Raw genomic sequence first — 13,173 nt, 5'->3', positions numbered from 1 at the left:
TTATGAGAAATACTTCTCTTGCAAAACGCAGCAGGTAGCAATGCAGAAAGCAGCATACCTCAAAGCATATCTTTTTTTTTTGGCTGAATTCAGCCCAAGCTAATATATCATCCAGCTAAGGAAAGCTAAGGAAACTATTTCATAGATTTTAAGTCAACCTAAAACATTTGGCTGTGGAGTTACTTAAGAGAAACTATGACATGTATGTTGGAATTACCGTAATGTTGTTGGGTACAATTCTGAATTTACCAAATAAACAATTTCAAAGGCCATGGTTATCCCTAGTCTTCCCAGAGTAGCAACTGTGGTCCTCAACCACGGTATTCCTGTGAACACAGAAAGTTTGGAAAGGAAAAGTCAGGGGTCTGATTACATCAACATTTTACAAAACAACAAAAGGCATTTGTTTAGTGTCTCCCAGCCCTAAGTCTCTGCTAATTTTAAACACAATTGATAAAACCTTCTAATATTGTAGCCAAATTTCAACAAAAACCACAATAACCGGGATGACAGCTAGCACTTCAGTGTGCTACACGCCTTTCCAAGCAGGGTTCGATGACAGACACACAATTCAAGAGCCATCTATGAGCAGCTGCTACGTTGAAACAATGTTCCAGGCAATGCTTTCCTGGACAGCCTGAATCCTCTGGCCTTTGTCTTCAATTGTGCCCTTGAAAACTGTCACTACAGCTACATCTGTCCTCTCTGTCCATACCCCTTAGTGATAACACATAAAATAGCTGTTCCCCAGCAGACCAGGAAAACTCCCCACATGAGCTCAGTTTGCTTTCTGGAGACTAGCAAGGCTTTGAGGACTCGGACTGCTAAAAGGGGACCCCTGTTCCATGTCATTCACTGTCTTCCTCATCCCAATCATTCTACTCCCCCCAAGAAATCAACCAGAAGGAGCCAGATTCTTAAGAACTAGTTGGTTCATGCATTGTAAATTGGACCGTTTTAGGTCTGCTCTGGTTATATGAAGAAACTCTCTTTTCCTCCATAGTAACTACTGGGAAATGCCAAATGTTCTCCATGAAATATTTTCTTCCTTTTGCATTTTAAGGGTAGAAAGAGTTAACTGTTTTTAGTCTAAGAAGTCAGTGCTCTAAATTTCTTAAAAGTTGTGCAATTTAAGTCATCCTTTCCTAGAGGACTTGGTATGAGGACATAGGACGACATCAGCAAGACGATACCTGCTCTCCAAGACAAGCCGGCATTTGTCTGGTGTTCATCATTGAACTTGGAGCCTCTACACCTTTTATACTCATACCTGTGCTCAGTCAGTACTAAATCATCCTCTTGTCTTCTAGGAGGATTATTGCACCTTTCTGAATATCTAATTTTTTAGTAGAAAAGTAGGCATGAATGAAACGAAAAATGAAAAAAGAGAATGAAGCTCAGTAGATATGATTTTCCCTAGAGAATATTCAACAAATCAAAAAAGCTAAAACTCACTAAATAAAACAACTGCCCAGGAGGGCAAGCAGAGAAAAAAGATGGTTCAATAATCCATACTAATGCTGGGAGACCCCAGTTTACTGCATTTTGGTTGCAAACTGGCAGAGGACATCCTGGTGTGCTTAACGTTTTTCCCAGGTGAGGACACCTGCAGCTGTCACACTAACAGTTGCATCAGGAAGTGAGGAATGTCAGAGCTGCGCTGACACTCCAGGCCACCATCTGCTCTGGCACAGGCGGTCGTAAACATGTGTTTTATTTAGGCTCTGCTTTTTCATGAAGGCCAGGGAGGGGGACTAGCAAATGCATTCCACCCCGTCCTTCCACCAGCAGGTGGTGCTGGGAATGGAAAGTGGGAGCCGGTGCCCAGACTCCTCGGCCGGCCAGATGGGGCAACCTCCTGCTGCTCTCGGGGCTGCGGTGAAGGCCACCGGCTACCGCGGAGACAACTTCATTATCCAGGCTAGTGGTCCAGTTATAGGTGTCTATTTACTAAATCAAGATTGCCCTAGAAGTGAGTCTCACTGATAAGTTCAACAGTGAAAAGAACCAAACAACAACCAAGAAACTAAATTAAAACACACACACACGCGCGCGCGCGCACGCACACACACACATACACCAGGAAAAGTGCATGTGCTTAACTCAGATAAATAACTAGTCAGTTCAGTAAAATGTTCCAAAAATGCACCANTATGTCCTCACAGACTCACTGTTTTCATTCAAATTTCCACTGTTGAACAATAAATGGGAACATTCACTACCAGGAGGAAGGAAGCGGAGGTGGAGGCTGGTTGGGTAGAAAAGGGCCCGCCCCACACCCTTTACTACTGAGGAGGGCCGGGCAGGTGTGAACCCAGGCAGGGCAGGCACAGAACCTTCCAGACTCTGAGTCCATCCCTTCCCAAGCTCTACGGAGACTGGAGGTAGGAAGGCAGATGTGAACTTGAGAGACATTGAAGAGGTTATGACATAAGTACAAGTGGTTTCATGTCCCCTGTTCTCTCAGCACTTTTAGCATCAAAGCTAATTAAGTTTGATATTGATACATATAGACCATTAAAAAACACGACTAGGTTTTAGGCTTATTTTTAAACATACTGAAGATAATATGGTCCCCTGATCATTATTGGCTCTGTTCTCCAATACCATAAAAAATTTCATAGTATTTGGCTTTGACTCAGAACCTAAACACTGTTTACCAAAACTCTTTATATAAAGTGAATTAAAACCATTCAGGATTTCAAATTTTATTGTACTCAGGTTGGTGCCTCAAAACCAAAATGGTTGTCATAAAAAGATGAAATGGATATCATTAATATCAAACCTAATAATCATCATAGGGTTCTATTAATGCAAAAAATGTAGACGAAAGCACTTTAGAACAGTGTATAAGACGAGTTCTTACCAAAGATGATTAGAGGTAGTTCCAGCCACACGGCTGCTAGCCGGAAGAGCAGAAACGGGGCTATGATTCCCCCAAAATCACACAAGCCTGAACAGAGCGAAACTCCGAAGTTTCTGTAGAATAAAAAATAGTTTTAATTGAAAACTATTTTAGTAAGCAAATTCAAGATAATGAAAATATTCAGACATATTAAGTAACAAAGAAATTGTGACGATACTTTCCATTTCTATAGTTTTTAACTTTGGAAACTGCTACTCTCTTGCACTCCAGGCAAACCACTTCTGTTCTGCACCAGGCCACAGTGAGGCGAGTGAGCCGGTCTCCAGGGCTGGGGAAAGGCATTCGCCCACCAGCAGCTCACCACCCTGTCTGCTCTGGGACACTAGCGTGCCCCTCTGGTACCCTTGCCTAACAGCAAAGTGTGCCCATGGAATATTTCTCCCGCATAAGAGGCCAATTTGCACTAATCCATGCACACTGTTCCATTTTTCCCTTCAATAACTGTCTGCTCACAGATGCAAGACGTGGCTAGAAGAGAGGCCATGGTCTTGAAGGAGGGTGATGCTGATAAATGCAGACTTAACTCACAATCTNTACACCAGGAAAAGTCCATGTGCTTAACTCAGATAAATAACTAGTCAGTTCAGTAAAATGTTCCAAAAATGCACCAAGTTGTCATCCTTGTGGAGATGTGGTCTGTGTGTTCTACCCTCAGACCTTAATCTGAAAGACTCAACTCCTCCAAGCGGTGGCATTCAGTGTCTAATTACACTGGGACAGAGATTTTGTTAAAACGTGTAACAAAAGAGAAGCCCTAAGGCATCGCGCTCTTCATTAACTAAGGAAGGAAAAGAAAACAATTTATTAGCAAGTGTAAATTATGTGTGAATAATGACGTATGGACATGAAAACTTTCAACCATCCCAGTAAGTTGCTAAACTCATTTTGAGGTGGCAACAGATATCTTTTGGTAGCGATGACAAAAACTACAAGACAAGTTAAAAATGAGTACTAAAGATAAAAACGTCTTCCACAGAGTCATATGAGAACACAAAAAAACAACGCTCCTCTCTGAATGGGGTTTTGGTCAAGTTAGCAGAGATTTGTAGGAATAATACCTCCACTACTGAAGAAAGGGTACAGGACTTAAAATAAGGACAATTTTGAATTTCCTCTAAATGTAGCCTCTACTCTGAGTTCTAAAATCAAATTTAGTGAAAAGTCTCAATAGAGGTGTGTGAATTAGGATACATGGACTTCCCACTTAAAGAGAAATAAAAGTAAAAAACAACTTTCTCATTTCAAAAAGAAAACTCACTGAAACTGCTAGGTTTGTGGCTAAATAAACTCAAATTAAAGACAGCAGATGGGAATGGATCAAGGAAGCTGTTCGTTTTCTAGACTTTAGAGTTCACAAATTTTGGTCAAAAGCAGTGAGCCTTAGGTGAAGACACAGACAGAAAGGCCATCTTTTCCCCCCAGAATTTCAATTTTCAGCTCTTTGAAAAGTTGGGTTCAGTGCAAAGCAAGCCAGTTCAACTGTTTTCTGTGCGATCATTTTAGAGCTGATTTCTACAAAGGGCTCATCAGCACTCTCTGCAGAGGCCGTGGGCCTGCTGAGGACCTCAGAATGGCGGAGAGGAAAATCCTTTCTAATGTTAAACAGTCCCAAGAATCACGTCCAAAAGGGCCTGTAGGTTGGAAGGACTGTCAGCTCACGAAAGGAACCTCTGTTCATATCTGGAATTCACTGAAGGGATTTAAAACTTATTCTTGCCAGTCGATCATGACCGACATGTGACTACAAAAGCAGCCAAATCTGCAGAATATATAAATAAAACGTGTCCAGAATAAGAGCGATTCCTTTTTAGTCTCACTGAAAACAATTTTAAAACTTCAATAGAGAAATTATATCTACAAAATAATCTGTTGAGACCCAGCAGGAAAGTCTATTCCTTGCCTTGTATTTTACAGTATACGAAAGTGTTTTCTACAGAATAGCTTGATTCCCACCCACTTAGTTGCTTCAACCTTGGTTTGGATGCAACATTCATTAAAATCATCTCAATTAGTCTAGGACTAGAGAGAATCTTCTTAAGTCATTAATCTTTCTCCCCACGTTCCTAATTTCATATGCAATGATTACTTCATCCTTGCTTCACATGCGATGAGACCAGAAGAGCTTGTCTTACGGAACTACATTTTCAGTTAAACCCACAACTACACAGTAACAAAGTAAAATAGAAAGAACAGTGACGTCTCCAGTGTCGCTGACGGCTCACCCTTCTGCTTACTTAAATCACACACTTCCCGAGGGCGGGAATGATGTCTGTCTTGTTCGCCTTTCTGCTCCCCTTTCAGTTTAATAACTGGCACTTAATAGACACTGAATAGACATGTACTGATAGATGGGGCGCTACCATGCGGATCTCCCAGCCCTTAGAATAGGTTAACTTAAAGTAGTGGGTTGAATAACGTCTCCTCCCAATTTACATTTACCTAATAGACACTGAATAGACATGTACTGATAGATGGGGCGCTACCATGCGGATCTCCCAGCCCTGAGAATATGTTAACTTAAAGTAGTGGGTTGAATAACGTCTCCTCCCAATTTACATTTACCTGAAACCTCAGAATGTGAATATTTGGGAAGACAGTCTTTGCAGATGTGATTAGTTAAGATGACAGTGAGAACGTCTTGTGTAGATGTAGGTGGAGATGAGAGCCATGCCCAGAACCACGGGGGTGCCCGCACCCCAGAAGCCAGGAGAGACGCATGAACAGACCAGATGCCCTCACAGCCTCTGGAAGTAACCAGACCCTGCGGCACCTCGATTTCAACTTCCAGCCTCCAGAACTGTGAGAGGACAGACTTCTGTTGTTTCAAGCAACCCAGTTTGTGGTACTTTATTACAGCAGCCCTAGGAAACTAATTCACTAAAGGAAAGTAAGATAAATACAAATAGGCAGTTTCTGTTTATTATCAACCATTCCAATATGACAGAGGACTTGTACATATTTTTTTTTTCTGTTCTGAAGACTGACCTTTCTGTAACTTTATTCATATAGGGCCTATCTGATGTTTTGGGAATTCATAAACCTTCAACTAATTGATAAGCTCATCTGCAAATGTCTGACTGTTCTGACTTCCACAATATTATCAGTTTCTTTCCCGACCCTCAGAAGATCCTCAGAGAAAGAGTCTCTCTTGCACAGACACAAAGGACTATGGGAGAATCCAATTCTGTCAGTAATCCCCGATCCACGCCACCCAGAACATGGAATTAATTCTCTCGTCTGACGCACAGTTCCCTGGGAGTTCCGAGGGCTTCCTCCTTCCAGCCCCTGCTGTGTTCTGCGGCAGCCATCATCGGGGCTGTGTCACCTGTGCATCTGGAGCCACCTGCCACCTTTGCTTCCCCTTATCCTGCAGGCGCGACGGCCGTGACCTAGCTCATGCCCTCAGCATCGCTCCTCCTCACAGCCATGGTCCAAAGCGCTGCAGACATGCCCAGCCCACTCCTCCTCCTCCCCAGGCTCCCAGAACACTGCCCCAGCTCCTGGCATGGCCTGCAGGGCAGTCATGCTGGCGCCAACCATCCCCTGGGGCTCCTGGTCTCGGTTTTAGTGACGAAAGAGAAGCTTTCGTTCCTAAACTTGCAAAGGTGTTTCATACTTCTGGGAACTCTTCTCTACCTGGGAAAGTCACTCCTCTGCCTCCTGCCTCTCTGGTGCATTTCATCCTTCACACATGCCCAGTTCTCACCACTGAAGCTTTTCCAGACCCCCCACCCCAGACAGTCATCGCTTACCCCTCCCCCCCTTTTTTGGTTTGTGACTTCTAAATCTTGTAAATAATTCTATTAGTTTGTTTATCACAATGAATTGTGACAGTATATGTATATGAATCATGACGGTATATATATCCCTTAATGTGTCATAGGAACTAGTCAAAAACTGCATCTTTCTTGTACTGTGACCTCAGCATTTAGCATGACGCTTGCGATATGGCAGATGCTCAGGGAATCTGTTAAATAATGTCACCAATACCACAAAAGTAAGTCAGACAAAGGTGATTAGAAGCAAACTACAACACTGTGAGCTAGATTTAGGATACACCTATTTCATCCACAATGAGCCTAAAAATTGAGAAAATAGAAAAATCTATAGAACGAATCTCTTATCTTCTAAGTCCTCACACTGGTAGCAGAAAATTGAGTGACATCACTAACGCTTGCCCGGTGCCAAGATCGGGATGTGATGGCACATTTCCTAAGGACAGGTGGCTCCCACAATTGATTACTCTGCTTTGAGTGTTTTCAAGTTCTCCAGCTGCCAAGCAGATGTGGGGGAAGATTACCTTCTGGTATGAATGCAGTGACCAGGCATGCCACCCCTGCCACGATATTGCTTGCCGCGAAGGGAAGGCGTCGTCCGACACGCTCAATGGTAAGTAAGATCAAGAGGGCTCCTGGCAGTTCCACAACTCCCGAGATAAAAAAGTCTATGTAGAGGTTGCCTCCTATAATTCCCAGGCGCATGACGAGTCCTTGGTATACCACTGCGCTTGTGAACCTTGTAAGAAAACAACAAGCAAGAGAGAACTTCCACCTGATCTGAAGGAGGGCCACATTGCAAATTCAACACAAGCTTTTAAACCCATCACAAGCCAAACTTACCAAGCAAACATAAGGATAAGTGTGCACTTCCTCATTTGGGGAGTTCTCACCAGATCTAAAAAGGATGGATTACTAACTTCCTCATCTGTAGCAGTGATCTATGTAAGAGAGGCAGATTTCAGTAGCAATATACAGCAAGAAACACCTGCACACTATAGATTGTCATTAACCAGATTCAAAGCTATGCAATCAAACAATCTTACTGAACTGACTGGGATCTTTCATAATTATGTCTTAAAAGGTGAGAACAAAAAGGTTTGGATAGGTCAAATTCACAAAGATGTGGTTGCTGCGCTCAGAATCCGTTCTCAGGGTAACTGCAGTACTCTATGCTAAACTGCTCCGAGTAAACAAGGAAAAAAGGTATGTTCTAAAGTAAAACGCATGTGCCCATTTATTAAATTGGAGGAAAATTGACATAAAAGTGGGTAATAGCCAAGAGTTCAAACCAACCTAAATGTCCATCAACAGATGACTGGATAAGGAAAGTGTGATATATACACACAATGGAATACTACTCTGACGTAAAAAAGAATGAAATTCTGCCATTCACAGCAACATGGATGAGCTTAGAGAAAATTATGTTAAGGAAAACAAGCCAGGCACAGAAAGAGAAATACCGCATGTCCTCAGTCATAAGTGGGAGCTAAAAAATAAACAAATTTTAAAAAGAGAATAAAAGTGGTTAAAGCAAGTGGGATCCAACCAAATGCTTCTTTGTATTAAATCCTCAAATCCTAATTAGACAAATAAGTTAGAGTCATGTGAAATCCACGGGCAAGCACCGAAGCCATTACTCTGCTTTTGTCCGCTTTTTGGAATCTAGCATCTTTCTAATCCAGGAAAATTTAGCTCATCTCTATTCAGCCATCCAAGAAGTTGTTCTTCAATTCAATTCAACAAATACTGTTGTGGGCCACCATGTGCAAGGTGCTACCAGGGAACAAAGCTTAAGAGCAAACCCCCATCATGATGTGCTGCTTCTAGTTGCCAAAGACACCGTAGCACAGTTCCCTGCAGGAACCACCGTTCCATGTTTCTGTGCATCTGCACAGTCTGTCACCTCTGTGTGGAGGGCCCTTTCCCCTCCTCAGTGCTGATGTCACCTGCCCTGGGAGATCTTTCCTAACCTCAGATAGCACTGACGGCTCCCCGATCCGGGCCTCTCCTCCCCAGACCTCCTGTACAACTGCACTCCCTTAGGGGTCCCTTCCTCTTTCTCCTGCCACAAGCTCTGCAGCTCTTGGAGGGCAGGGACTGTATTGTGGCACCAAGCAAAATGCCTGGCATTCAACGACAGTGTGCATAATAACTGAATGCTGAAGCAAGAAAGCCAGCGCCCTGCCGTAGCTGCTCCCTCGGGGTTGCCCTCAGGTTTTGTCCTTCTATTGAGCGAGAACCCTGGCTATGGAAGACAGGACCCCTCTGTTTACTCAACTCCAGATCTGGCCCAGAGTGAGAGGAAACCTAGGCAAAACTTTCCTGAGACTTTGAGCCAAAGGTCTCTCTGCCAGCAGTCACAAAAATTTGACTCAGAACAAATTCACATTGATAGGACCTTGTCAATCACATACTCTAAATATTAAGTTCAGTGGGTCAACCAAAATTTGATACCTCAGGCCTATGTTTGCTCCAGGGAAAGTAACACATACAAAAGAAGACTGCAAAATAAATGTCTTTAGATCACTTTCTTTTCCTAAGTCTTCCCAATACTGTATTTCTTTTAAATTAGGATACCTTTTCCCCCATATTTTAACATCCCATAAATTGGGATGTGTTCTACCACGGGACTGATTTAAAAAAAAAAAAAAAGCAATGTGTCACTGTTTAAATAGCATGTTTTTTCTTATTTAGTGGTACACAAAATGATTGTGTCTTAGAGTCAATGAAACCGTCATGTTTTCCACGACGGTGCCTGTGGACGGCTGCTAATGGACTCCACCGTGCATTCTTTCCTTCTTCTTTTTGATAACAGAATCCATGGAATTTTAGTTGGGCCCATAGCTGCCTGGCTAAAGTCACATTTCCAAGCCTCTCTTTCAACTATGGGTGGCCCTGGGACCAAGCCCTGAACGGTGAGGTGACTGTGAATGTCATGTGTAGAAGATCTAGGTCCCATCCTTAAAAAAAATAGTGGCTTGCCCTTTAGTTTCTGTTTTTCTCTTCCTGAGGGATAAAAGAAGTTGCTGGTGAGATTCAACCACACAACCTATTGCAGGTGATGCTGGAGAAACAAAATAAGTGGAACCTGGTTCTGGAGGACCTCGTGAGCAGAGCTGGGCCACTCACCTCTGGGGGGGGGGCGTGTTAGGGAGAAAAACATTTTTCTCTTTTTTATCCCTATATTTTTTGGGTCTCCATTTCAAAAACTATAGGTCTCCAATGCCTATTAAGATATTTCCTGGGGCAACCTTTTCAATTTTAAGACCCCAGTGAGGGATTTCATTTTTATTTATTTATTTATTTATTTTTGTCTTTTTTCGTGTCCAGCAACGGATCGCAACCCTCGGTGTCGCGCCCGTACCGGACCGGGAACGGTAACGGGATTGCAACCCTCGGTGTTGCGCCCGCAACTCGCTCAGCCAGTGAGCGCCGGTCTGTATGTGGGATCCGAACCCTCGGCGGGAGCACCCCCACGCTCCCAAGCGGCGCACTGTAGCAGTGTGCCACCGGGCCGGCCGGGGATTTCATTTTTAAATCTACCTTTTCCTTTGCTGCTTCAAAAATAAGTCAGGAATAACAAAAGTGGAAGATAAGATCTTGGTAAATTAAAGCAATATATTGTTATATGGTTCGTTACCAAAATGTTTTTCACAATTAATTTCAATATATTACCCACATTAAAATGGCTAATATCGGGCCGAGCCGTGGTGCACTCGGGAGAGTGCGGTGCTGGGAGGTCAGCGACGCTCCTGCCACAGGTTCGGATCCTATATAGGAATGGCCAGTGCGCTCACTGGCTGAGCGCAGTGCGGGTGACACCACACCAAGGGTTGCGATCCCCTTACCGGTCACGAAAAAGACACACACACACACACACACACACACACACACAAAAAGGTGACACCACACCAAGGGTTGCGATCCCCTTACCGGTCACGAAAAAGACACACACACAAACACAAACACAAAAAAAACAACGGCTAATATCTACAGAGTGTGCTGTGTTTGTTAGATTCTGAGCTAAGTACTTTACACGGATTATTTCATTTAATTCTCATCAAAGCTCTATAAAGGCAGTACTTTTATCAGCACCGCCCTCTAACCAAGTGAGCTGACCAGCCAGCTCTAAACTTAGTACTTTTATTAATGCCATTTTCTAAATGAGAAAAACAAGGCTTAGGACATTAAGGATTAAATTCAGGAAGGTAGCCTAAGCAGGACTTGAAACCAGACAATTGACTGGTGAGATCCTCTGTTTTTAATCTCCATACCGCACTGCTGAATCTACAGAAAGCTTTTTATTCTAAAGAAAGTCTTTACAATTAATAGCATTTCTCTATATTTTTAATGAAGGGCACCATGCACTTGACCAAAAACTGAATCTTTAATTAAAGCACTGTTTTATGAAAAGGTTAGATTTGACTGAAACAATTTAGGTAAATTAAATTTGACTCAAAAAAATAGATGTTAAGGATATTTACGTTCAGGATTAAAAGCACCCATAATATGAAGGCAGTTTTCCTCCGTGAAAGTGTCCTAGTGACTTATTCCAGTTATTCTTTTTTTCCACTGAGGGCTTCTCCATGACTCAGACTAGGGTCTGTGTGGTTGGTCAGCCTCGGACTCTTCTCTTCTCTCTGGGGAGTCCCTGATAGGGCCTCTCCTTTGTACATCGGCACCGCTGCTCACTCGGGGCACATGGGTGCTGACACCCCTTTCTTTTCAAAAGCAATTTCCATGACACATTTGTATGGGCTCTAATTTCCTATTCAGTCTTCTTCTTTTCTGCCTAAGCTATGACTTCTACTCACTCTGAACAAATCTGCTTTCATTCAGGCCCCAATGTCAGCATCCCAGGATCGAAGTGAAATCGTACATCCTATATTTTAAGATCTCTGGCCAGTTCGGGTAGATAATTTGACATTTAAATACCTTTGTAGATTATTCAATTATTCATGTCTCCAATAATGGAGCAACTTTGACCTTCCTGTTAATTCTGTAGTTGTCTCTTTTTCCCAACCAGATAGATCTCCAGTCACTACTTGGCCACAGAATTATGACATGTTAGATTTTCACAAGACTGTAGAAGCCTCAGTGGTCTAACCCGGAGGTCAGCAAACTTCTGCAAAGGACCAGTTAGTACATATCTTTGGTTTTGTGGGCTCTAAGTTCTCTTTGGCAACTACCTCACTTTGCCATAGTGTGAAAGCAGCCGTAGACAACATATAAACGGGTTCCAATAAACTCTGTTTACAAAATCATGCTGAGCTGGGTCTAGCCTGCAGCTGTTTGCCAAAGGGTCAGTGCTGGAGGTACTTGTAAGATACTAATATGATTCCCATTACAGAGAAGAAGAAGCTGAGGCACAGGAAACTAAGTAGCTTACCCAAGGAGGACATGCAGAGAGTAAGCAGATGAACCAGGACACTGATCCCAAGGTCTGTGTTTTTAACCATCACATCGCACTGTCTGCAGTATGCAGAAGCCATGTTTATCTCATTGTTTAAAGCGTGCTTGTATTATTTCATTAATGGTTATCATGAGGTAGTGGGATTATGGTGGCTTTTACTCTCTTCTTTTTGGCTATGAATATCCTCTTAAAATTGAAAATGAAATCTATATTACTTTTATAACAAGAAAAGATAGCTCACTTTTAAAGTAGAGGATTTAAATTACATACTAGTAATTATTGACTAAGTATTATTTCTCATTCTTTCCTAATTGAAGCCCCACAGTTCATTAATTCATGTTCTCAGGGGAGCTGAATCTACTCCTAGTTGTAGGGGAGGCCTGATTATCTAAGGGTAATCCTATCACATGTGTCAGTGACTGGACATGTGACCCAATTTTAACCAATAAAAAATGGGCATGTAGTCTAATTTGGGCCAAGGAGAAATGGACATTTGTCCCAATTTCAGCCAATGAGGAATGGGCATTGACCCAATTTAAACCAACAAGAAATGGGCATGTGACCCAAGTTGGGCCAATGAGAAAAGGACTTTTGAGAAAGTTCTTCATTGCTCTTAGGTCAGAGGTTCCTGAAGAATCTTTGCTGTCTCCCTTGAGAGAATGAATGAGGACATGGTGGGCTTAAATAGATCTTGGCCACCACCCTACAAGCACGAGGGGACCAGTCTCAAGATGAAGCTGCCCTGTCTGCAGAGTAGAGAGGGAGAAACCACAGCTTGATAAGATTGTTGAGACCCTGGTTTGGCCAACCCTGAATCCTTCTCTAACTCCAATTCCAGACACACAAGCCAGTGAAAGTCCTTATTGTCTGACCCATTTAAGTTGATTTTTGGTTACTTGTTGCCAAAAGCAGAATTATTTGAAGAATCTAGCCCAGAACAATTCTTTTGCTTTAAAAACTGAATATTTTGGGCCAGCCCGGTGGCGCACTGCTGCAGTGTGCCGCTTGGGAGCGTGGCGGCGCTCCCGCCGAGGGTTCAGATCCCACATACAGAC

The 13,173-nt window shown here is 42.9% G+C and overlaps 1 protein-coding gene across 1 annotated transcript in view; it reads right to left on the bottom strand.

The window, feature by feature from the left end:
• Positions 1-13,173, bottom strand: part of SLC22A3 (solute carrier family 22 (organic cation transporter), member 3) — a 54,437-nt gene that overhangs the window by 7,501 nt on the left and 33,763 nt on the right. Inside the window, exons 5-7 of the mRNA XM_008574604.1 lie at positions 7,546-7,643; positions 7,203-7,441; positions 2,867-2,953 (exon numbers count right to left, since the gene is read on the bottom strand). Coding sequence (XP_008572826.1) covers positions 2,867-2,953; positions 7,203-7,441; positions 7,546-7,643 — 424 coding nt within the window. The remainder of the gene's footprint in view (positions 1-2,866; positions 2,954-7,202; positions 7,442-7,545; positions 7,644-13,173) is intronic.

This window comes from Galeopterus variegatus, unplaced genomic scaffold, assembly GCF_000696425.1.
Source record: "Galeopterus variegatus unplaced genomic scaffold, G_variegatus-3.0.2 Scaffold1072, whole genome shotgun sequence".
In the NCBI taxonomy this organism is placed as follows: Eukaryota; Metazoa; Chordata; class Mammalia; order Dermoptera; family Cynocephalidae; genus Galeopterus; species Galeopterus variegatus.
The sequence above is the reverse complement of the archived record's forward strand: the minus strand, read 5'-3'. Positions and strand labels throughout refer to the sequence as shown.